Consider the following 27,149-nt stretch of genomic DNA (forward strand, 5'->3'; position numbering starts at 1 on the left):
GGGGCTGGTGCGGGATCGGGCAGTGTTTCGTTCTGCTGTGCATGGGGTCGCTATGAGTCGGAAACGACTCGACGGCACTTAACAACAACAACAACATGGAGGCTAGAAATCACTGCAGTTGGGTGGATCTGTAACTGCTTGAACTAAAATACCAGTCAACAGACTGATGCTCCCCTGGAGGACAAACACTCTTTAATGGAGTGTGTGAGGCTCTGTCCTTGTCTGCTCCAATATTCCTATTAAAGGTTTAGAAGAAGATGAAGAAAACACCATGCTAGAAAAGCAAATCATGAAAGATTCAAATTTATCTTTCCAAAAGCTAAAAATAAATGAGAAAAATAAATGAGAGAGAGATGTTGCCTTGCATTCAGTAAAAAAAAAAAAAGTGGAGTCAATGTTATAAGATGAAGGAGGACTGGTTTAGGAGTGGTTCATGTGGTAAGATTCAGGAATGTAGGCATACATTCAATAAAAATTCCTCAAGTATCCAGGCCAGCCAATGCTGAGGGACTATAAAGATGAAAAGACACATATCTCAGAGGTTTTCATGGAGGTCACAATCTAGTGGGGAGACAGACCTGGAAACAGTTTTTGTTTTTTTTTTCTTTTTCCTTTTTTTTTAAATATAAATGTTAAGATGTACAAGGAACAACACAATAAGAGAGGAAAAGGCACCTCTGCTTTACAGAGCTGATACTGAGATGAGACTTGAAGGACCAGTAAGCTAGGCGTTGACCAGAAAACATAGCATGGGAAGTGTGGTAGTTGTGTGTCAACTTGTCTAGGCCTGGTTTCAAGGGGCTGGAAAGCTGGATGTAATTGTTCCCCATGATAAGACTGGCAATCAACTCCATGGTGGAATCTACTGTGAGCGGCTGAATAGTTGCCTTAGGGATGTGGTCTGCTTCCTGTATATAAGCAGCAGCTTTGGGGACAGTCTCTATGCTTTTGGCACTTCTGAGTCCCGCATTTGGCTGAGTCTTCATCTCAATGTTATCTGCCAATATTGGGACTATTAATGGACTTGAATTAGTGGCCTGCTGTGTGGTTTGATAATTTTGGGACTGTGCCATTTCACTTGTCAACCTTGGGTTTGTCAGTCTCAGTAACCAGCAGCTGAGCTAAGAGAAGTCTCCAGCTTCAGTGGGCTGAAAGCAAAAGACAGAGCTGAAGCCCAAGGTCAAGGGGCTTTCATCTAGCCCCTAGAGCTTGGCATTTTGAACTTGGACTTCTAGCCTCCAAAAGTGTAAGAGAATAAATCCCTGTTGGTTAAAACCATCCACTTGTGGTATTTTCTGTTACAGCAGCACTAGAGAACCAAAACAGGAAGTGATGGTTTTCTATGTGGAATCTCCTTGGAAGGAAGGTTGGGCAATCCACTTCCGTAGTGATACTGCCTTGGAAACCCAAGGAGGGGTCACTATGAGTCGGGTCCGACTCGATGGCATATAACAGCAACACAGCAACATGTGGAATTTACAGCACATACAAAGGCCCTGAGACAGATCTGGTTCTGTCTCAGACAACAACTTTACATGCACTTTTGAGATATGGAAAAGGTAAGATACAGAGACAGATTAGGCCCCTTAAATCTCTCAGGGCATCTTATCTTACATTGGCAGTTCAACTGCACTCCTGGACACATCTGCATCTTACCGTAGGTGATGACAAGCAGCACAAAGTTGAGGTTTTTGAAGAGCCGGACAATGGAACTGAAATATGATGCATCAGGAGATGCCAGTGCATAGCTCAAGGACTGGGCCCTGCTGGGGGGATGTTTGGGCTTCTCCTTAAATACTGAAAGAAAAGAAACAGAGAGATCACTGCAAATCCCTGTGGTTGCATCCCTGCTGAGCTGACACACAGATAAGTGTTGACTTATCATCTGAGAAGAAGGTAAGACTCCAAAAGAAAGTTAAGTGCCATACAGCCCCCTCTCTTGAAGCTGCTTCTCACTATCTAAGACTGAGGGAGTGGTCCTTTGATTGCTTTTTCTTAATGGCATATGGCAAGCTGGAATTATTGGGTTTCCCAGGCAGTGTTCAAGGATCAAGGAGTTCCATAAAAATCAGCAAATAACATACCACAGAGCGCTGAAAAAAATACAGTATTAACACATGGACGGACAAGCAAATGCTGGAGCTTTGGCATTAGTGAGTCCAGTAAATGGCTAGCACCAGATTTGCTACAAAGGGGATAAGACTGAACTGCCTGGGCTTAGTACAGTGCCTGGCACACAGAGACTGATATGGAATCCCTGAGTAAGTGAGGGAGATCTTCTGTGGGAAAAACCCAGAGTCCATTGCTAGTTTCTCAAAGTCTGAATCAGACACCTGCCTCATGAAGGAGACAGGAAAGACATACATGTGTTTCTCTAAGAGTGGGCACTCTAATATGAAGAACTGGAAGGGGTAGTGGGAAAATCACCCATTTTATATTCTATCTTCAGTATAACTGGTAATTATTATATTGACTGAACTGATTGCCATTCAGTATACATTTTGTTTGGCTAAACAGTTGTTAGTGGCCATCAAGTGAACACCAACTCATGTTACTTATGTATAACAAAATTAAACGTATTCTGATCTTACGTCATTTTCATGTTCACTGGTTCCCCAATTGAATCCAAGTATTATGTGGCCTCTCCTTCCCCTCCCGACCATGAGAATATTCCTAAAAGGTCAGTAGACGATTTCCAGTTAGAGGAAGCTCTGGAAATGAGGTTTACTCTCTCCTGGGAGATCAAAGGGAACCCTTAACCCAGAGAGTCCTGAGCTTGGTTTCAGAGCCATGGTTCTTCCCTCTCCGGAAACAGTCTTGGATAACTTCCCACTCACATTCTCAGGCTGCCTCTTGCCTATTCACCTCCCTTTCAATCAGGGGAAAGAAAGCAAGTCAACAAGGTTATTATCTCTTTATCAGCAAGGTGGTTCAAGGTTTTGGGAACTACAAACCTGAAGTCAAATAAGATTTTTCAATTCTTTACTCAATGAGTTGCTATCTGTGCTTGATCAAAAATGTAGATATATCTACTGCAAAGAGCCAGGCCATTATCTGCTACAAACACAAGAGTTTGGAGCTAGGCACATTACAAATATAAACTTAAAGTCTGGATCCATAAGAGTAAAAAGCAAAGATGTTCCTTTGAGGATTAAGACATGTGTGACCCACACCATGGCATTTTCAACCATCTCATATGCATGGAAAAGTTGGACAATGAACAAGGAAGACTGAAGAAGAATTGATGCATTTGTATTATGGTTTTGGTGGAAAATATTAAATATACCATTCTGTAAGGGATTTTAAAATTAGGGTGCCTGGTACTTCTGAAGGGGGCTGGCTCAGGTTTAAGCCTGCCTCCATCTTGTGTCTTGTAAAACTCCATTTTGTTTGTTCTGTTTTTTTCCTTAGCTGTAGTTAACCTTTGTATAGCTGTAATAATGCAATCAAGGAAATGTTTTCCACCATGAACTGTAAACTTTAGAAGCAGCTTCTCTAGTTTCATGTAATTGTATTGAGGAGATCAGGTTCATTTAAACACTTGTAACTTGTTTCTAAGACTCCAGAGGTCTTACGATCATGGTTCACTCTTGCAATTGTCTTAGCAAGATTTCTATTTTTCTATTCTTTATGATGTTTGAGTACATACTGCTTTCTTATAAGCTGTACCTAGGCCACCAATGTGTAGAACACATCTTATGAAGCTAAGGAGAGGGACTAAAATAAAACTCATTGTGTAAGATATTCTACTGTGTGTTCTCAGAAAATCTATCATTAAGCACCTTGTGACCACCTTGTGATCCCCCTCCCAGCAAGATGCATTGCATCCAATCACCACAACCCACATATCCTTTGTGAACGAATCACAGCAAAACATCTGCTTCCAGATAGCCTGTCCTCGACCATCTTACCTCACTAAGCACCAATCAGAAAAATATAACCTAAGGTCCTGGTTTTACATATGGCTATGTGACTCCAGCATAGTGAAGCACTTGGTAGTTTCCTCTCTGCCCTGCGTGTCCCCAATTTGTGAATTGTATTACCCTCAATAAAACTCTTTGCTTTTTTACTTTTAACAGACTCAGAGATTTTACTCTTTGACATAATGGATGGCCAGTAGAATGAGCAAATCTGTCTTGGAAGAAGCATAGCTAGAATACTCCTTGGAAGGGAGGACGGTGAGACTTTGTGTCACTTACTTTGGACATGCTCTCAGGAGGGACCAGTTGCTGGAGAAGGACATAATGCTTGGTAAAGTAGAGTCAGTGAAAAGAAGGAGACCCTTCAGAAGATGGATTGGCACAGTGGCTGCAAGAATGGGCTCAAACATAGCAATGATTGTGAGGATGGTACAAGACCAGGCAGTGTTTCATTCTTTCGTACATGGGATCAGTATGAGTTGGAAACAACTTGACAACTAACAAGTAAGAGGGTCACTGGCCTTATCTTTCTTCTCTGCTCTCATCTACAGCTCCATAGCCACAAGTGCTGGCTTGGTAAGTTTCTTGCCTCTCCAGGAACACTAAGACCTCTGTCCAAGGCATTGTGTCAGCTTTCAAAAGCCATCAGGCAGCCCTTCACCATGCTGGACTCCAAGGAAAGAAGAATACAGAGAGAGTGGCTGAATGAGTTACATGATTATAGAACCATTTGGCTTTGAGGGTGAGGCCAGCAGGCAAGAATGAAACCTTTACCATGTGAGGTGGACCTTTCAGACATGAGGGAAAAAGCTGGTTAACCTTAGACAGGTGACTAACTGAATGTGAAAGCCTCTACCTTCGCTGTTTCTTAATAGTCCTTACAACATCACTCATATGAAAAAAGGATATAAAATTATAATAATTATGATTTATTCATTATAGTATCTGACTAATTAAATGCACATGCACAAAAACTAATAATAATAACCTGAGGTTGGGAGTTGGGATAAATTTGCACAGGCTAAATTAATGGTCAGTCTTTTTTGCATTTTATAGATTTTTCCATAATGAGGGTATATTATTTTTTTTAAAATTGTGGTTAAAAAAAAAAATCACTCCCATTGAGTCGATTTCAACTCATAGTGACCCCCACCGGGTTTCCAAATCTTTACAGAAGTAGATTGCTCCATATTTCTTCCGAGGAGTGGCTGGTGGATTTGAACCACCAATCTTCTGGTTAGCAGTCAGATGCCTTAGGCACTGCACCACCAGAGCTTCTTTGTGGTAAAATATGTATCACAAAAATGTGCTGTTTCAACCACTTTTAAGTGCACAACTCAGTGATATTAATCATATTGCACCATGCTATGCAACCACCACCATGATCCATTTATATATATATATATATATATATATATGTGTGTGTATATATATATATATATATATATAAAATATAGATATCCATACATATATTGTATATAGCCATATATAATATATAGATATATAAATCACCCCAAACAAAAACCCAGTACCCCTTAAGCAATAACTACCTGCTCCCCCTACCCTCACTTCTTCCTAACACTATTTGTAGTACCTACAACATCTGTTTCCATGAGTGTAAATGATATCATTTTATATGGAAAGTTTATTTTTCCAAAAGTGCCTTACATGTCTGCCTGAAAAGATGTGGGAAGATGAATGAGATCACAACCATGAGTACATATGTTTGGCAGAGGACATTTCTACATATGTAGTTGTATGTGCTGTAAATATATCCAAAGTTATAGTAGAGCATACAGGGGGCTCTTAGCCATAATCAAACACCTTAATGGTGTTTAGTCATTGGGCTTGGAGACTTAGGACCACAGTCTCAGGAGACATCTAGATCAATTGGCATAATACTGTCTGCAAAGATAATTTTCTACTACTATGATGAGTAATAATTGGGGTCTTAAAAGCTTGCAAGTGGCCGTCTAAGATGCAACTGTTGGTCTCTCCTCATCTGGAGCAAAGAAAAGTGAAGAAAATAGAAGAGTTCAGGAAACAATTAGTCCAGTTGGTCCACACAAACCATGGCTTCCACTAGCCTGAGACCAGAACTAGATGGTACTCGGCTATAACTCTGATCAAGATCACATTGGAAGGTCCTAGACAGAGACGGAGAGAAAAAAAAAAAAAAAAAGTAGACCAAAACTCAAAATCATAAAAATGACTGGATTTACTGGTCTGAGAGAGGAGCTCCTGAGACTGTGGGCCTTAGACACCCCTTAAGCTTAGAACTGAACTCACCCCTGGGGATCAACTTTCAGCTAAACAATAGCTAGGCCTATAAGTGAGTAATAACACCAAGGAGGAATGTACTCCTCAGTATAAACCATATGAGACCAAAAACTAAACTCACTGTTATCAAGTCAATTCCGACTCATAGCAACCGCCTTTTAGGTTTCCGAGGCAGTAAATCTTTACGGAAGCAGATTGCCCAGTCTTCCTTCCATGGAGTAGCTGGTATGTTTGAACTGCCAACCTTCTGGTTAGCAGTCAAATGCCTTAGGCACTACACCACCAGAGCTCCTTGTACGAGACCAAAAGGCAACATATATGTCCAAAAAACAAAGCTCAGAAGGCAAAAGAGGCAGGAAAGAAGCATGACTGGAAACAGAGAAGCCAGGCAGGAGTGGCAAGAGTGGCATTACACTGAGAGAATTGCAATCAATGTCACAGAACAAAAAGTGGTTGAATGAAAAAACTGTTGAATGAAAAACTAATTTGCTCTGTAACCTTTCACCCAAACTACAACAAAAAGTGCCTTGCAGTCCCTTGGCATTGAAGCTAAAGCCCACCCACTGTTTTCTTGTTCCCTCTCTTGTTAAGTACAGAATCAACAAAGCCCAAATAGTCTCCTATTAGAAAGAGACTGGAAAGGGACAAACAAAAACTCAGATTCTAAGGCTGAAGCCAGAACCGACTAGCAGATCATTCCCTAGAAACCACTGTTAAACTTTTGTCTCTGTGTATTTCCTGTTCTATACATTTCATATACATCCTTTTGAGTCTGACTTACTTCACTCAGCCTAATGTTTTCAAGGCTCATCTATGCCATGCATCACAACTTTATTTCTCTTTTTGGTTGAATAACATTCCATTGTATGGATAAACCACTTTATCTGAATTCTGCTTATTCATTTATCTGCTGATGGACACATGGGTTGTTTCTACTGGTTGGCTACTGTGGATAATGCTGCAATGCCGACTGATGTATGTTGTTGTTGTTATTTGCCATCGAGTCAGCCCCGACTCATAGCAACCCCTCCTTGGGTTTCCGAGGCAGTATCACTACGGAAGTAGGATTGCCCAACCTTCCTTCCGAGGAGTGGCTGGTGGGTTTGAACCGCCAGCCTTCTGGTTAGCAGTCAAGTGCCTTAGGCACTATGCTACCAGAGCTCCTAATATCAGTCTTATAATTTTAACAAAAAACATTAAAAACGTGGTCTCAAAGTGTTCTCAGGAGAATCTGTGACATTATCGGTGTTTGTGGATAGTTTTGTTTTTGTTTTCAGAAATTTAGAGTATGGAGTTAGACAAGCTTAGGTTTGAATCCAATTTCTGCCACTTACTAGCTATCTAATCTTGAGTAACTTAATTAACTTCCGTCAGCCTGATTTTCTGTTACCTAGGACTGATAATAGTACCTCCACCTCAAAGCATGTTGAGATTAAAATGAGATAGGGCTTGCTAAATGCTCACAAAATCTTAAGTGCTCACTGAGATTTCATCAGGACAATCAACAGTCTTCCCCCTAATTCTGGTGAGGTAGGCTTAGGGAACAGGTTAAATATAATTAAAACCTTTACTGAGTCCCTACCAAATTGCTTAGGGCTTTCTAAGTGCTTGTGATATCTTAAGGGTTCACCAGCATTTCATCAGGAGAATCAGCAGTCTACCCATTAATTCTGGTGAGATGGGCTTAGGGAACAGGTTAAATATAATTAAAACCTTTACTGAGTCCCTACCAAATTGCTTAGGGCTTTCTAAGTGCTTGTGATATCTTAAGGGTTCACCAGCATTTCATCAGGAGAATCAGCAGTCTACCCATTAATTCTGGTGAGATGGGCTTAGGGAACAGGTTAAATATAATTAAAACATTTACTGAGTTCCTAACAAATTGCACCGGACCACCTACCACTAATGCCAACTGCTCAGGGTAAAACATTTAAAGACCATTGTGAACCCAGCCTCCTGTTTCTGTAAAAGTCCATGGCATTCTAGGGCCATGTTCACAAGTGCCCCACCCAAGTCAACAGAACCTCCTTCTCCCCTCCCCATTCCAGTCCATTAATGACCTTACCAATGATGACAAGGATGAAAAGCAGAGTGGCCACACCTCCTATTATGTAGAACATAATGCTGATGTGATAGGCAAGCTGGTCCTGGTCTTTGATGTTGGGTACTAAAACAGGAGGGACCAAGAACCCAATTGCGATTCCAAGCTATAGAAGACAGAGACAATCAGAGTTACCAGTGGCCAAGAGAGGACAGTAGTTTTAAGGGAACTCCTAATAAACAAAATACCCTCCAAATTCAGTCCTTAAAACTCAAACAGGGATTGTTTTTTCCCCTCAAGACAACAGAGAAAACTGTCTTTTCATTGGCAACTCAACTTACACAGACTTCTGGCCACCCTCAACACTGATACCTGTGGGAAAAAAATATGGTTGAGGATCTCAATGCCAGCTGGCTGTTCTCTAGCTGCAGTCTAAAGGAACCACATTCCTGAATCCTCATTCTAAGATGCAATGACACAATGCTCATCAGTTTTTTCGTATGCCACTTAAATTCTTGATTTCACTGAGTGTATTAACATGGAACTGCAAGACTAGCTGGCAAAAAAGTTTTACACCCTTTGACCCAAAGAACTTGCATTCAGTAAGTTGGAAGTTGAATGCTGTTACCATATTTTGCAAGTAGGAAAGCTGGAGCTCATTGTGTGAATAACCCAGCAACTTATATCGTATCTTCAGCGTGAAGTCACACACAACTGCATTAATTTATACACACAAGACATGAACACATGCAAATTGGCAGTAACACACACAGGCATGTTGTTGTTGTTATGTGCTGTTGAGTCGGACCCGACTCATAGCGACCCCTCCTTGGTTTCTGAGGCAGTATCACTACGAAAGTAGATTGCCCATCTTCCTTCCAAGGAGTGGCTGGTGGGTTTGAACCTCCAGCCTTCTGGTTAACAGTCAAGTGCCTTAGGCACTATGCTACCAGAGCTCCCACACAGAGGCACACACCCCAACAATTCAAAACATCTCCTATCTAGATTGGAGTTCAAACTCCAGTAACTTGACAGATAACATGACTTCAGCATTTCAGAGGTCAGAAATGCTATGACTCAGTACTGGCTGGCTGGGAGACATCTCCCAAAAGCCCTTTGCCACACACGATAAACAAATTTTAAAACAGAAAAACTAAACCAGTGTCCAGCAGCTTGATTCTGACTCATAGTGACCCCGGGTGGGTCAGACTAGAACTGTGCTCCGCAGGGTTTGCACAGTTAGAAGTAGATCACCAGGCCTTGCTTCTGAGGTGTTTTTGAGTAGACAGGAGTCTCTGACCTTTCAGCTAGCAGCCAGGTGTGTTAGTCATTTGCTCCATCCAGGGACTCTACCATGCATGATACCAAGCCAGACACTGGAAAATGGCCTGGAAACTCAGACAAGTTTCTAATTCCAAGAGAGAAGGAAGATGAGTAAGTCCTTTGTCCTGAGGTCCCATTTTTCCTTTATTAGACTTGAAAGGAACTAAGGTAAAGAAGCACCTTGCTGGCAGTCTGCTGGCCTTCTTACTGGTTTCCTCTGTCAAATCTATTAACTCAGACTGGATACTTGTGGTTTTCAGCTCTGAAATATTCACTAACAGCCATCAACAGGCTGGGTGAAGGGCTCTTTCAATTTATGCCAGTACAGAATCAATGAATCAAACACATCTTTAAAGCATCTGCCGTGCGGAAAGTACTCTGCTAATATTTTAGGAGGAACTGAGCCAGGCTCCTGTGTTCTCAAAACACAAACACCCTGCAATACTACTGCCCTGAGATAATCTTTAAACCTTAAACCAAAATATTCCCTGAACTCTTCTTTACACCAAACACTAGGTTAACTTATTAGTAAACAATGTTTGCCTTTATGGTGCCCTTTTAAAGAACAATCTATATAGGTTCAAATTGACAGCAGCAACTTGAAAGATCAGATAGTAAGCTTAGGAGGCAGTGAGTTTATTTTAATGGGGGAGGAACCATTTGGGAAAGAAGGGTGAGAATGGTTGCACAACTTGAAGAATGTAATAAATGTCCCTGAATTGTACATGGAGATATTGTTTAATTGGTGTATGTTTTGCTCTGTATATTTTCTATAACAACAACAACAAATGTAAACACTTAAACACAAGGGAAAGAAAGATGTGCAGAAATCGAGTTCCAGGACTAGTGCTATTACTGTGGTTCCCCCAAAAAAACCTGAGGGTAAACAGCACAAAACAGATTTAGGAATGGGATTTCATTCTTCTTGGTTATACAAAAAACAATAATAATTGTGAAACTGGGTTAAAAAAAAAATTAAACACACAACTACCATATGACTCAGCCATTCCACTCATAAATATTTACCCAAAACTAGTAACACATTTCCATATAAAGATTTATGTATGAATGTTCAAAGCAACTGTTTTTGTAATATCCCCCCAAACAGGAAACAATCCAAATATTAATTAGTGAGTGGATAAAATTCAATACTTCCCTGCAATAGTCTATTCAGCAACAAATCATGATGTAAGTCATTCACAAAAGGAAAAATATTTATGATCTCACTCATATGAAATATCTATAATAGGCAAATGTATAGAGACCAAAGTTTATTAGGGGCATAAGGGGAGGAGAAAAGGGGAGTCAACTGTTCAGGAAGCTTGAGTTTCTGTTTATGGTGATGGAATATCTGGCAATGGATACTGCTGATGGTTGTACAACATGATTAATGTAATTGATATCATTAATTGCACATATGATAAATATTAAATTGGCAAATGTTATATGTATATTTTTATAGAAATAAATTATTAACTATTGAAAAAAAGAATACAAACAATATCACAAATTGTGTGTTGAAATTAGAGTGATAAATAGTGTTCTGGTTACCTAGTGCCGCTCTGACAAGAATATACCACAAATGGGATGGCCTTAACAAAAATTGCGGTGGTTATGTTTGTGTGTCAACTTGGCTGGGCCTGGTTGAGTGGCTGGGCAGCTGGTGGTAGTTATTCCCCGTGATGAGACTGGCAATCAGCTCCATGGTGGGATCTATCACAAGCAGCTGAATGCAGCCATCGACCCCCACAGGAGGCTAGTGAAGCATGCCTGGTGGGGTTGTTTGAAGACTAATCTGTGTGCCATCAGAGTGCCGCTCTCAAGAATACACCACAAACAGGATGGCCTCAACAAACAGGAGTTTATTCTTACAATTTGGAGGCATTAGGTCTGAGTTCAAAGTGCCAGTCTTTAGGGGCTGTGTAAAAACCCCTCAACCTTGGGCTTCAGCTCTGCCTCCAGCTCCTGGCCCACTGAAACTAGAGGCTTTTCTTCACTCAGACCACATTCCCTAAGGCAGCTACTCATCTGCTTGTGGTAGATCCCACCATGGAGTTGACTGCCAATCTCATCATGGGGAATAACTACCACCAGCTGCCCAGCCACTCAACCAGGCCCAGCCAAGTTGACACACAAACATAACCACCACATATAATTTGCAAGTTCCTTTCCAATCCTCTATTATAAACCAATTATTAGAAGACCAAATAAGCTAAGTATGGTTAAGTTCTAGAGGTTAAGTGACTTCTTTAGGGTCACACAGAGTTCTAGCAGAGTCGGGGTGAGAAAACAGATCTCCTGGCTTGTCAGGCCAGTGCCTCCTCCTTGTGGCCTAGCAGAAGGGTTTTCCAGGGCTAAAAGCCTTGAGGAAGAACCAAGGGAGCAGGTGTCTCCCAAAGGGAAGCATATTTCATGTCCTTGGAGATTTATCTATCTGTTCCTCAATCACACTGACTTGTCAAAGTAGAGTCAAGTTTCTCCATTGCTTATCTCCAAGACTTTGAGGTTACAATCAGCCACAAACAGGCAATACAACCTTCTTCATAGCTGGGACCCCAGGACTGCTCCAGGTCATATCTGGCCCTTATGCGCTTTGGAACTTTGATCAGAAGTTAAGTAGAATCCTGGAGAAAGCTCAGTCAGCGAGGCTCTTCCCAATAGTGTTCCTTCAGAGCCCACTCACAGAAGAATAAGGAGAAGCACCTTCTGCATCCACATCCCCAGCAGTGGTCCTGGATCACCAAGTAGGGAGGTTAGGCCAGAGTTACTGCAGGGCTCCTCCAGGATCCCATTTGTGAGATGAAGGAAGGTAAAGGAAATCATCCATGGTTGTGCAATTCTTTCATTTCCCAAAAGGAAAATACAAATCCTGAGACCCCCCAATACAGGACAACCTAACCCCCAATGATTTCCTGCCTCACAAAATCCTTCCAGCTGGTCCTACACTACACGACTAATCCTTCTGTTCTCTGTGTCTATATACTAAGCCTGAGTGAGTGCTGTTCTGCCCCAAGTCCAAAATGGAAGCCTTCTCCAGTCACCAGGATGGAGTGGTGAGATGGAGGGACCCACAATAAGCCCAGCTGGAAAGCAACACTGCCTCACAGTAACCTTTCTCAAGGAGAAATTGGCTTTGGAGGTGCTTTCATAACTAGCATGGAAAACTAAAGCATAAGGATTAGACTGGAAAGTTCTAGTTCTTTTGTTTTCTCAAGACTTTCTATTTTCCTTCTTCCTTTTTTTTTTTTAATTTTTATTGTGAGTTGGGTGAAAGTTTACAGAGCAAATTCATTTTCCACACAGCAGTTCGTACATATTTTGTCTCATAACATTGACTGCAATTTCCCACAATGTAACAGTTCTTCCCACTTCTTCTCCACAGTTACCTCTTCCTTGTATCCTTCCCTCTCATGCACTCCTGCCCCCCAGGCTGTCTCCCTGTATATACACAGCTCTTCTGTTCTCCCATGACTGATCTCTCCAACAAGTGTATCTACCTGATGTAAATGTTCAGCCCAAACTCCAGTCTTTTATTTGGCTAGAAGCCACAGGAATGGGTTCAATTACAGACCTGAAAGGCAGCTAGGGGCCACAGTCTCAGAGGTTTCACCAGGCTCTATCAGGCCAGTATCTGGGTTTGTTTGTTTTTTTTAAATATAATTTTGAGTTTTGTTCCACGTTGTTCTCCCACTCTATCCAGGATTTCCTACACAGATTGCCCTCTGAGTGGTTGACAGTGGTAGCTGGGCATCATCTAGTTCTTCTGGTCTCATGGTCATATAGGCTGAGGATTGGCATGGTCTACCAGCTCCCTGGATTAATTGTTTCCATGCATTTTCTTCATTCTTCTTTGCTCTGGATGAGGAGAGACTCATTGTTGCATCTAGATTTTTCCTTCTTCTTCAGAGCTGTGTTGAGTGAGAATACATTCTCAGTTCCTAGTTTCTAGGTCTGTACCATAGGATTGTTGTTGCTGACTGCTATCAGGTCAGCCCTCAATTCATGTGACCTCACGCACAACAGAGTCTGATCATTGTGACCCACAGGTTTTCACTGACTGATTTCAGAAGTCGATCATCAGGCCTTTTCTTCTAGTCTGTTTTAGTTTGGAAGCTCTACTGAAACTTGTTCCACGTCATAGCAACACATAAGCCTCCACTGAGGCCAGGTGGTGGATGTGCATGGAGCACTGGCTGGGAATCAAATCTGGGTCTCATGCATGGAAGATAAGATTCTACCCCTGAACCACCACAGCCCTCTGTCCCACAGTAGTTACGCAGTAATGTTAGCTGGCTAGATAGCTGGGTGGCTGGGTGGCTGGCTAGATGGCTAGCTGGCTGGCTGTGAAAATTTTTGTCTACACAAAACTAGGAATATCAACAAGTCTGCCCATCAGAGTCTAGGTTCTTTCAACAAACTACATTGTTCCCACAGTGGTAAGAAGAACAAAAAGTGTAGATGGGAGAGTAGGAAGAGGGTAAGATGGCCTATCATTTCTTGGGATCTACTGTGTACTGGACATCTAACATACTTTATCTTTTTAATTTAACCCCAATAACTTTACAATGAAAAAAGAAAAAAGAGGGAGAAAAACAGGTGTTCAGCACCTTGCTCAAGGTCACAGAGCTAGCTAGCAGAGAAGCCAGGATCCGAACCCAGGTCTGTGTCTCCAGAACCCACGCATACCTCGCTGCCTCCCATGACATGTCTCTGTTATGGAGTTAGGGGCAAAAATCCTAAACACAGCCCAAAAAGTTCTGCTCTCAGGGTCTGTCTGTCCCGCCCTCGTCTTCTAATTGCTTCTTGGGACCCAGTCACACTGGTCTCCTTTCTGTCTGTCAAGTGTCCAAAGCCTCTGTGTACCCAGGGCCTTTGCACAAGCCTCTCTACCAAATGCCCTTCCTGTCCCTTTGATACTTAGTAAATGCAGACATCCTTCAGCCTGAGCTCAAGTCATGCTCCTCAGGGAAGCCTTCTTTGATCTCTCACATGAGGCCAGATCCCTGAGTAGGTAATTTTATATTTGTATTATTATTCACTTAACATCTGTCCCCCTCAACCACATTATCACCTCTCTGAGGGAAGGATTCATTTACCTTCAGGGCCTACCCATAATAATAGTAACTATAGGTGAAATGTATTGAGGTCTACATGGAGTGGAGTTCCTGGGTGGCAAAAATGATTAAGTGTTCGACTACTATCCAAAAGACTGTCAGTTCAAACCCATCCAGAGGCACCTTCAAAGACAGCCTAGCCATCTGCTTCTGAAAGGTCACAGCCTTTAAAACCCTATGGAGCAGTTCTACTCTGTACACGTAGGGTCCGCATGAGTGGGAATGTATAGCAACTAACAACAATAAATACATGGACTATCTCAATATTCCTCACAACAGCCCAAGAGGGGATCTAACATTGTCCCAACTGTTAAATGAAATCAAAATGAAGTCAAGTGATTGACAAAATGTTCAAGTCAACTGGACGATGCCCCTAAGACTTGACTTTACCAAAACCTTAAGTCTAGTTTTCCTGTAAATCAGGCTGCCCTCACTGACCAATGAGATTCTACCTCTCTACCCTCATTGACCAGTGAGATCCTAACAGTACTTCAGTAGTAAATTATATAAGCCAATCAGAAATAAGCTCTTTGCTTCCATGTTTTTTTTTCCCCCAATAAAAAGTCAGGCACTGCTGATACTCTGTGTAGTACATTTCCTCATGTGATTTAGTGCTACCTGATTCTCAAATCTTCTGCCCAAATAAACCTCATTTAATTGATTAATTTTATTATTGACTCAATTCCTTTTGACACAATTTTACAGAAGATGCTGGGGTGAATTAAGGTTAAGCAATCTGTGCCCTGGTCCACACCTAGAGGAAGTAAAGCTGGAGTTTGCACACATAGCAGTTCTGAATCCACAGCCTGCAAGCTTAATCACTATGGTTTATGTTCCCAAAAAAGAGGATGTTCCACAACAACAAAATGTGATTAATGGAGGGACAGATAGGCAGATTGCGATACATTTTTATTTTCTCTTTTAACTCAAGGTGACATCTAAATACTGCTGCAATGTCAGTGGTCATAAGCAAATGTCACAGTTAAACATATATCTGTGCAGCCTGAGTAGACAGCCATAACTGAGGGCTCTGGGTCACAGGAAGAAGTCACACCTTATGTGACGTGTCACTTGTCATTCTGGCTGAAGCATCTGGCAGAGTGAGAAAATTAAAACCAAAAACCATCAAACTGTACGTATCTGGATATGATTCCCACTCTTGAACCTTCCATCTTTCCCTTATGACTCAAAAAACCACTGTGGAGGTTAAGTTTGTGTGTCAACTTGGCTAGGCCTGGTTGAGTGGCTGGACAGCTAAATGTAGTATTCCCCATGATGAGACTGGTAATCAACTCCATGGTATAATCTACTGTGAGCAGCTGAGTAGCTGCCTTTAGCTACATGGTCTACTTCCCAAATATAAGAAACAGCTTTGGGAATGGTCTCTAGCTTATGCCATGCTTGGACCCTGCATGTAGCTGTGTCGTTGTTCAGCAGCCTGCCATGCTCTGCCAACCTTGGGAACTACAATGGACTTGAATTAATGGCCTGCCATGTGGTTTGATAACATTGGGACTGTGCCGTTTTATTTGTCTACCTTGGGCTTGTTAGCCTCAGCAGCCAGTAGCTGCCTGAGTAAAGAGATGCCTCTAACTTCAGTGGGCCAGGACCAAGAGGCAGAGATGAAGCCCAAGGTCAAGGGGCTTTCATACAGCCCCTAGAGCCTGGCATTTTGAACTCATACTTCTAGCCTCCCAAACTGTAAGAGAATAATCTCCTGTTTGTTAAGGCCATCCCATTTGTGGTATATTCTTGTCAGAGTGGCACTAGGTAACCAGAACAACCACACAATGCAATACATGCACAATAGTGGCCCTGAGACCCCCAGAACCACTGTCCCCATTGTCATTCATACAGGGCACACGACAAAGCCCTGAGTGAGAAGGCTATGTGAGAACCCTGGCTCACTAAGCTGCTGTCTCACATCCTACCTGGTCATGGCTTAGAATGTGCCCTGAACATTGAGGGAGAATTCTGGGGCTTCCACCAAAGGCAGAGAGCTCTATGTCAACATTATGTGAGGGAAGCAGTCCTAATGGCACAGAGACAGAATAGCTGGTGCCAATCTGAGCCCTTTGTTAGGGCCTCAGACGCCTCATCTTCCTGGCTCTTCTTGTTAGGAGGTGGTGACCTTAGCAAACAGGTTCCTACCCATCCATCTTATTCCTCCTCTGCTCTCCCCTCCTGCAGGCAGACCAGGCTCTCCAGAGGAAGCTAAGCCTACCCTCAGTACCAGGACTGGGCCCCAAGTGGCTCCTGTCAGTTGGCTCATGCCTTTCCCCTGGGCATGGTCACTGGGTCAAGCAGGCATAGACATGTGCTAAGGATCAGAAATGACCCCTAATAGGTCCACTGCTTTCCCTGCAGCAGAGCCTTGGGCTCTAAGGCCTTCAACAAATTTGTTCTCCTCATGATCTAATCTAGGACTCATGTACCATGGGCATGGGCTCATGCCCATGCTGCACTCTCTATTTTAAGAGGAATCCTTCACCTTTACTACTTTCCATTTCAACAATCCTTGGAGACACCATCACTCTAGTACAGTGGTTATGGGCTCAGGCTCTGGAATCAGAAAGATCTGAGTTCAAATTCAAGCTTTACCATTTACTAGATGTGTGACTTTGGGCAAGTTAATTTACCTCTTTGAGTCTGTTTCCTAATTCACAGTAAGAAAATCATAAGATGTCTCTTGTGGCATTATTGTGAAGGGAGCTATCACACATGGACTATTCAGCAGCACGCGTTGCACCACCTGCCAGCATAGCTCTTCCACCTGCACTCTCACCCAGCAGTGGTGACAGGCAGAGAGGAGAGGCTCCAGGGGACCCACAAGACATATGTGGGATCTTTATGAGAGTCATGAAAACCTCCCTATCCTGGTTCTTCTCCTCATCTCTCTCCAGCTTCTTTCTGTTCTTTCTCCATTCTCTCAGTCAGCCTTGACTCTGTCCTCTCACCCCTCCCCAACATCTACTCTGTCCCAGATCCTTGGAAGTGTCCCTTTATCCTTGAATCTGTACCCTCCCTTTAGCCTTACTCCTAGACAACTGTGATCTCTTCTCCAACCCACCTGCACATTGCATTCAGGTTCATGTTCCTCAACACTGCACAACCCATGCAGGACCTGCTCAAGGACTACCTAGGAGTCACCCTCTCTGAGGAAGGAAGTCAGACCAGACCCTTCAGCCTGCCGTTCTTGGCTTTCTTCAACCTAGTTTTAAACTGACTTTCCAGTCCCATCTCCTACTTCCCTATGTTGCTGTTGTTGTTATTTGCCCTCGAGTTGGACCCAACTCATAGCGACCCCTCCTTGGGTTTCTGAGGCGGTATCACTACAGAAGTAGATTGCCCAATCTTCCTTCCGAGGAGTGACTGGTGGGTTTGAACTGCCAGCCTTCTGGTTAGCAGTCAAGTACCTTAGGCACTATGCTACCAGAGCTCCCCTACTCCAGCAAAACTGGACTATTCCCGATCCCGAACTTTCCATCATCTAGTCTATACCTTGTGTTTTAATCTTTCAATGTAAGTTTCTTCACAGAACTGACCTTGATTATTGTAGTTAGGCATGATATCCTTGCCCCCAGCATCTTTGGTTTTCAGCAATATTTTTTGACATTATAAGGTTTAAGATATATATGTGTATATACATACACACACACACATAATTGCTTCTAAAACCAGTTCTTCTCCATGTCGTACTGAATATTTTTAATTTATTATTTTTTATTAAAAACACACATAGAAGTATATATACCAGTTCAACAATTTCTACATGAAGAATTCAGTGACACTGATTACAGTCGTCAAGATGTGCAACCCTTCTCATCCTCCTTTTCTCAATTGTTCACAACTCACTGCCTCCTAAACTTCCTGACTAATCTTTCAAGTTGCTACGGTCAATTTGATCCTATATAGATAGCTCTTTAAAAGAATACAATGCTCAAAGCACACATTCTTTACTACTTAAGTTAAACTGTTGTTTGGTTTTCAACCATTTTTCCTGACCCTCAGTAGTCTGGTACTTAGTAAACAGAATAGAGTTTACTCCGTAAGTGGGTGTTGAATGAATGAGATATAGTTAACTGACATGTCAGGAAAACAGCATTTCCAATCTAGATCCATGAGGTGAGCCCTGATTCAGGTAAGGATGTGGCTGCACATGTAAATCTGGAGAAGGTTCTCATAGAAAGTTTGCTATTGAACAGAACATGACTAAGCATCCTTTAAAAATTAGAACCTTAAAAGGAAACTGGGGTTCAATCTACATTTCCACACACTAAGTTTGTTTAAAGCTGATTAACCCATATAGCAATCTTAAAGCATGCAGTATGATGTCATCACCCACAAAGGGTGTGTGGTAGGTAGTTAAGGTTATGCGTCAACTTGGCTGGGCCTGGTTTTGAGTGGCTGGGCAGCTGGATGTAATTATCCCCCATGGTGAGATTGTTAATCAACTCCATGGTGGAATCTACTGGAGCAACTGAGTAGCTGCCTTAGGGATGTAGTCTGTTTCCAGAACATAAAAAGAAGCATTGAGAAAGGTCTGGAGCTTTTTGGCACACTTGGACCCTGCATTTGGCTGAGTCTTTATCTCAATGGCCTGCCATGTTGTGTGCCAATCTTGGGACTGTTAATGGACTTGAACCAGTGGCCTGCTATGCCGTTTGGTAATATTGAGACTGTGCCTTTTTACTGGTTGAGCTTGGGTTTGTCAGCCTCAGCAGTCAGCAGCTGCCTGAAGAAAGCCTTGAGTTTCAGAGGGCCAGGAGCAAGAGGCAGAGCTGAAGCCCAAGGTCAAGGGGTTTTCACCCAAACCCTACAGGCCTAAAGAACCTGGCACTTTGAACTTAGACTTCCAGCCTCCTAAATTATAAGAAAATAAACTCCTGTTTGTTAAAGTCACCCATTTGTGGTATATTCCTGTCAGAGTGGCACTAGGAAACCAAAACAGGGCATTTTTACATATGCACATTGCTTGCTGAAAGCAAAGAGGACTTAAAGCACTTATTTTGATAAAGATCAAAGACTGCAGCCTTCAATATGGATTACACCTCAACATAAAGAAAAGAAAAATCCTCACAACTGGACCATTAAGCAACATCATGATAAACAGAGAAAAGACTAAAGTTGTCAAGGATTTCGTTTTACTTGTATCCACAATCAATGCCCATGGAAACAGCAGCCAAGAAATCAAATGACATATTGTATCAGGCAAATCTCATGCAAAAGAGCTTTTTAAAGTGTTAAAGAGCAAAGATGTTATTTTGAGGACTAAGATGTGCCTGACCCAAGCCATGATATTTTCAATCACCTCCTATGCATGTGAAAGTTAGACAATGAGTAAGGAAGAGCAAAGAAGAACTGATGCATTTGAATCATGGTGTTGGTGAAGAATATTGAGTAGACCAGGACTACCAGAAGAACAAACAAATCTGTCTTGGAAGAAGTACAGACAGAATGCTCCTCAGAAGCAAAGATGGCAAGACTTCACCTTACATACTTTTAACATGTTCCCAGGAGGGACCAGTCCATGGAGAAGGACATGATGCTTGGTAGAGGATCAGTGAAAAAGAGGAAGACCCTCAATGAGATAGACTGACACAGTGGCTACAACAATGGGCTCAAACATAGCAATGATTGTGAGGATGGCACAGGACCAGGCAGTGTTTCACTCTGTTGTGCATAAGGGCACTATGATTTGGAACCAACTCGACAGCACCTAATGACAACAAGCAACATATACACATTAGCAAAGGTCTTATATAAAGACTAAGCTGACTATCAATAAAGTTCATAGCATGTGACTGTTGAGAACACAGCATATGTCAGAAAACTTAAACTACAAAGACAAATGTCTCAGTTACCTAGTGCTATTACAACAGAAATACCACAAGTGGATGGCTTTAACAAACACAATTTATTTTCTCACAGTTTAGGGGGTTAGAAGTCCAAATTCCGAGATGCTGCTCTAGGGAAAGGCTTCTTCTCTCTGCTAGCTCTAGGGCAAGGTCCTTGGCTCTTCCGAGCTGCTTCTCCTCCTGGGTGATCTCCCTGTGGTTTGGCATCTCTCTTCCCAGGTCTCTACTTCTTAGCTTGCCTGTTTAACCTCTTTTATATCTCAAAAGAGATTAACTCAAAATATACCCTACACGATCCTGACTCACTAACATAACAAAGACAATTCATTTCCAGATGTGATTATAACCACAAGCATTGAGTTTAGGATTCACAACACATAGTTTGGGTGGACAGAGATCAATCCATAACAACAAATGTAAGAAAATGTTGCTATTTAAAGGATCATCTAACTCCACACAGAATTTATGGGCACCACTATATGCTAAAAAATATGTTGTTGTTGTTATGTGCTATCGAGTCAGAGCTGACTCATAGCAACCCCTCTTGGGTTTCTGAGACAGTATCACTATGGAAGTAGATTGCCCAACCTTCCTTCCAAGAAGTGGCTGGTGGGTTGAACCGCCAGCCTTCTGGTTAGCAGTCAAGTGCCTTAGGCACTACACTACCGGAGCTAAAAAATATAGTATGCCTAATTTCTATTCCCTCAATGAGATGGATGATACAATAGCTGAACAATGGACTAAAATATATCAATGACCATGAAGAATGTGCTTTGTTCTGCTATACATAAGGTCAGCATGAGTCAGGGCCTACTTGATGACAATTAACAACAATTTCCATTCCATATAAAAACACGCTAGGGCACTCCTGGGACTATAAGAAAATGTTCAGAAGATGGCTGAGTGGCTTGGCATTGGCACTCCTGAGGCGTGGACAGCACTGCCATCAGCAGGGGGGCCACCACTAAAGCTCCATCTCCCCAGACCATGTCCACATTGGGAAGCATGTGAAGCATTCAGAAGTGACTTCAAAGTTCACTGCCTGTTCCCACACACTTAGTGTGTATATTTAAACACCACAAAGATGATGGTATTTAGGCAACTTTGCATACTCCAATCCGTAATTCTAGTACTATGAATACCCTGCTCCCCCCTCAGCAATGGCATTTAAATGTTCCTTAAAAAACCCACTGCCATCAAGTCAATTTCAACTCATAGTAACCCTACAGGACAAAGTAGAACTGAGCCAAAGGGTTTCTAAGGCTGTAAATCTTTACAGAAGCAGATTGCCTCATCTTTCTCCCACAGAGCAGCTGGTGAGTTTGAAACAGTGACCTCTTAGTTAGTTCAAGGCTTTAATCACAGCACTACCAGAGCTCCTAAATGTTTATTAAACCAAACTCCCTGCTATTGAGTCGATCCTGGCTCATAGTAACCCCTCCTTGGGTTTCCAAGGCATTATCTCTACAGAAGTAGAATGCCCAATCTTCCTTCTGAGGAGTGGCTGGTAGGTTTGAACCACCAGCCTTCTGGTTAGCAGTCAAATGCCTTAGGCATTATGCCACCAGAGCTGTAGTTGTTGATGTTAGATGCTGACTGAGTCGATTCCAAGACCCTATGGGACAGAGTAGAACTACCCTGTAGTGTTTCCAAGGCTGTAATCTTTACAGATGCAGATTGCCACGTGTTCCTCCCGTGGAGTGGCTGGTGAGTCCAACTATGGGCCTTTTGGTTAGCAGCGAACTGGCTTAACCACTCCCCGCCAGGGCTCCTTTATGAATAAGTAACCTGGGCAAAACAGAGCACAGGCAGAGGCTCCCACATCCCAAATGTAAGAAATTAAGTTAGAGTGGGAGTTCTTGGGTGGTGAGAACAGTTGATGTGCTCAGCTGTCAGCTGAAAGGTTAGATGTTTAAGTCCACCCACAGGCAGCTCAGGAGAAAGCCCTGGCAATCTACTTTGAAAAATCAGCCATTGAAAACCCTGTGGGTTTCCTCTGACACTCAGGGGGTCACCATGAGTCAGAGTTAACTCAATGGTAACTGGTCACTGGGAAGGTTAGAGTAAACGCACTCTGCAAAGAAAACCACTTCTGGGCCTATGGAGGGGGCTCAGCTGGGGGTCCTGGGAATGAGTCTGTGGATACACAAAAGAAGGAAAGAGAGACCAACGTGGCCACTGAGGCGCTGAAACACTGAAGAACTGAAAACACAGGGCTTGAACATAATCATGACAACAGGCCCTCAGCTGCCCAGAAACACCAGCTGCTGACAGGAAAATGCCGTGGTCAGCAACACAGGTGCAGGTAAAGCCTGCTCATGTGACTGTATTTCTGGAATCCCCAAATCCAAGCTCTTGGCTTTTTTGAAAAGGTCAACTCATGATTAAGGCTTCAGGGACAAAAACAATCCCACCGCTTTGGGGAAAATCACTTATGAAAGGGGTTTAAGTATTTAAAAGGCTAAACTCAGGACTCTAAGAACTTAGGAAGCAAAGCCACAGCTGGTCACCTCCACACTTCATTCCGGCCCCCTCCTCAACCACAGGGTTTGTTCACGAATCTGTGATTTTGTTGGTGACTGGAACTACTATGAATGACAGTCCAGGGTTTCCCTTTGGGGAAAAGAGGTTACAGGAATGCGGGAAAAATCAGCTACTAAAATCAGGATTCCCTAGTCATTAGTTCCTAATGAAGAAATTAATAATAACCTGCCGCTTACATTATGTTTACCATGCAACATGCACTGTCCTAAGCACTGTACTGTATATACCTGAGCCCTTTCACTCCCTATTTTAAAACTGAGAAAACTGAGCAAGTAGTAGCCAGCTCAAGGTCACAAAACTAGCAAGTGATGGGGCTGGACTTTGGGCCCTGGCCATCTGTACTACAGTCTGTACTCTGAACCATTATTGTCAATGCTCAGGTCTAGACTGCTATTCAAATTAGAAGGAAGGAAACTAATACATACTGCACACCTACTATGTGCTAGGCAGTATGTGCTCAGTGATGATCTTTCACACGCTCTTTCATTTAATCCCTCACAACAGCCCCCTGAAGTCAGTATCATTATCTCTTGTTTGGTTTTTAGAGATGAGAAAACATCTATAATTTGCCCAAGGTCATTCAGCTTCTAATGGCAGAACTCAGATTTAAACCCATGGTTATCTGACTCCAAAGCCCTTGATGAACAAAATGAATGTCATGGACGGGTGAATGCCCATAAGAGCTGAAAATTCTTTCACTCTTAAATGCTTGGAGGAAGCAATGATGAGAAGTGTTTCCAGCTATAGTCTGTCTAGTTTATTTACCACTTAGTCATGACCTATGGGATTTCTTGTTCTAATGTAATGCTTAATTTCTTTTTCCCCCTGTAGGTGCTGTCTTTCCAACTAGATTGTCAGCCCTTTGAAGGCAAGGACATTGACTAATTCTTTCTTATGACTTCAGTCTTCCCTCCACAATGCCAAGAACAGAGATGACACTTGAGAAACATTTTCTGAATGAAGACATGACTCTTAGGACTCTGCAGCCCAAATCTAACCCAGTTAGCTCTTCTTTACAGTAAATGAGGAGCTCTGGTGGCACAGCGGTTAAAGCATGGGGCTGCTAACCAAAAGTTCAGCAGTTCAAACCCACCAGCCACTCTGCTGGAGAAAGATGAGGCAATCTGTTACTGTAAAGATTTACAGACTTGGAACCCTGTAGGGCAGTTCTACTCTGTTCTATAGTGTTGCTATGAGTTAGAATTGATTCAGTGGCAGTGGAGGTTTTTGAGGGGTTCTACAGTAAACAATGTAGGCATGGTAACAACTTTCTGTATTGCAAGAATCCAAAAGAAAGCAGATGCAAGGTGAATGACATAAGATGGCAAATTTAGGACTCCCTGAAATCAGACATGGAGGCCATTGGATGTGGACTGATCAACTTCCCACCCTCAAGCCTGCACTCATTACTTACTGAACACCTACTGCACACTGAGCACAATATTATCAAGGGATAAGACAACAGACATGGAACAAAGACCTCATTATCACCAAGACTGTAATCTACCTAATATACCTTGATCTTTTTTATTCATTAATTTTATTTTGTTGTTGGTGAGTATACCTTGATCTTGATCTTGACCTTGGTGCTGGGTTTCCTCATCTTTGGGGACTGCAAGTTAGCAGAAGAGCAGAGATAGATACTGTAGGTAGTAAGTAGAGAAGATGCTAATTTTAGGGGAGGAGTCTGAGTTCTATAGGGAATTTTTTCTGGTTACCAAAATAAGAGATGCAGAACAAAGACTTTTTACTTTTATTTTTTTCAGCTGAGCTCTGATAGTTATGCCCGCTCTCAGCCATTAACTCAGGAGCCTCCTGGGTACGTAAATACTCATTTTATGGGTTGAATGTTTCCCTTGTAATTGCTCTTGTTGGTGAAATCTGTGAAGAGACAGTCTAGGTCTATTTTGAGAGCAGAAGTAAAGCCTCTTCAGCCTCCCCTTTCATCAAGAGCCCAAACCACCACTGGCAACAACATAAAAAGGTCCCTCTGTGCTGAAGGCTGGTGACCACAGGCTCACAGAACTTCCCCAATGACTCAGCTGAGAAAGAGGAAAAATGAGTGGCTATCTTTCAAACCACCAGGCCAGCAGTGAACACAGACTGCAGACCTTACTTTCCCCAGATGTGATATCCAGAGAGGTTTTTCCATCTGAAATAGGCAACGAGCAAAGCTCCATTCAAATGCTTTGGCACTCCCCACCACCTCTGTCCCAGATGGCAGCACACAGTGGCCAACAGACATATCCTCCAATCCTGTGTGTTTTTGTTGTGTTCAGCTTTCCCCCTCCCTGCCATTCAATAGACAGAGGAGAAACATCCCAAAAGAGAAGAAATACCTGCTTTGTAACATGATGCAATTAACCTGTTGTCATACCTCAAACTAGTTCGTGTGACAATAAATAAGCATTTCTAATCCTCCTAAGTGTTCTTCTAAGACTGGTCAGATTTTTCTTAGTGATAGCCCTCCCATTCTGAGTTTTGATGGTGAAACTCTGAGTCAAGCAAATTACTCAATGGCCCCAGAAAAGCTGTTGCTCAATGGACTGTCATGAATAAGACCCAGTTCCTCTTCCTTGGGTGTACACTTCCAGAAATAGAGTGGGCTCTAGGTACTTTTTTCCTAAGAAGCCAACCCTGCCTGATGACGTGAGAAGGAAATCTAGAGAGGAAAAAAAAAAATCTAAATCTTGCACCAAGAAAATCATTAGTCACACCTATCTAATAACATCCAAAGAAAGCAGCACCGTTAGGTCTAGCCCAGTTATCTAGGGAGTTACTCAGGGACATACTTAGGAAAAAAATCTCCCAATATCCTGTTATGATTTTTCCTCCTCTCCTATTTGTCTGATGTTCCACCACTAGTTACTCCTAAATGGCTGGCTTACAGTCTAATTGCTCTTACCTTAAATGTGAACTCTACAAGAGCAGAGACCTTATCTTTCCCATTTATGGCTACATCTCCAGTGCTCAGAAAGTTGCTTGGCAGAGTAGGTACAATAAATATTTGTTCAATCAATAAAAGAAGGCTGTGGTGCATTGTCTCAAAAAATTAAAACAAACAAATGAAACAAAAACATGACAGACCAACAGGATGAGAGCCTTGTTCCACTGGCCCTTCTTTGTCACACCCTCTGCTGTTGGTGTGGTAGTTAAGGCTGTGTGTCAACTTGGCTGGGCCTGGTTGAGTGGCTGGGCAGCTGGTGGTAGTTATTCCCCATGATGAGACTGGCAATCAACTCCATGGTGGAATCTATTGGAGCAGCTGAGTAGCTGCTTTAGGGATATGGTCTGCTTCCTGTATGTAAGAAGCAACTTTGGGGGACTTCTGGTAAGATGGAGGAATAGGCAGAAAAGCAACACAGACCCTCTTCAACGAAGAAAAGGAAAACCAATTGACAGAGATACAGAAGATAATCCTGGAGTCCTGAGCTTTGAAAGGAACTATGCAGATGTGGATTAGGCACAAAGTAGTGGAAAAACCTGAACGAAAACAGTGAGTACAGAGATGGTCAGAGCTGCAGACTGTCAGCTACTCTGACAGAACCAACAGCCTGAATATTTCCAAGTGGTGTTGGGACCTGAGAATTGACCTAAAGATCAGCCCCGGTCACCAAGGGCTGCAGGGACGACTGCACTGGTGGCCTATGACTAGGAAGGGAAACAGGAAGGAGGGAGACAACCTGAGCTATTGACTTTCCGCTGTCCAGAGGGTGCAGCCATTTTGATTGTTTACATGTGGCAGCCATTTTGGATATTTAAAGTGACCGAGGAGGGCATAGCCATTTTGAATTTTTACAAGTGGCAACCATTTTGGATTTTAAAGTGAAAGCATTCTCATTCGGATTCCAGGGACCTAAGAACAGGCTCTGTTTGCCAAGGTCAGCAAGGACATATGAGAGGCTGACAACAGGAAAGGAAACAGGTGGTGAGTGTGTAAGTGCTGTTAACTAGAGAATAGAGGAGCACAGCACAGTACCCTGCCTGCATAGATAACATACAAAGAAAATGAAAATTGTGGGCAAGTCACTCCAACACACAATCACCAATTAAATATAAACACAAAAAT

General features: G+C 42.5%; 1 protein-coding gene across 1 annotated transcript in view; it reads right to left on the bottom strand.

Moving 5' to 3' along the window:
* FLVCR2 (FLVCR heme transporter 2) overlaps nt 1-27,149 on the bottom strand; it is a 100,488-nt gene that overhangs the window by 37,600 nt on the left and 35,739 nt on the right. Inside the window, exons 2-3 of the mRNA XM_007941349.1 lie at nt 8,266-8,407; nt 1,657-1,797 (exon numbers count right to left, since the gene is read on the bottom strand). Coding sequence (XP_007939540.1) covers nt 1,657-1,797; nt 8,266-8,407 — 283 coding nt within the window. The remainder of the gene's footprint in view (nt 1-1,656; nt 1,798-8,265; nt 8,408-27,149) is intronic.

The sequence above is a fragment of the Orycteropus afer genome, unplaced genomic scaffold (genome assembly GCF_000298275.1).
Source record: "Orycteropus afer afer isolate SDZICR_OR568_19922 unplaced genomic scaffold, OryAfe1.0 scaffold00079, whole genome shotgun sequence".
NCBI classification, from domain to species: domain Eukaryota; kingdom Metazoa; phylum Chordata; class Mammalia; order Tubulidentata; family Orycteropodidae; genus Orycteropus; species Orycteropus afer.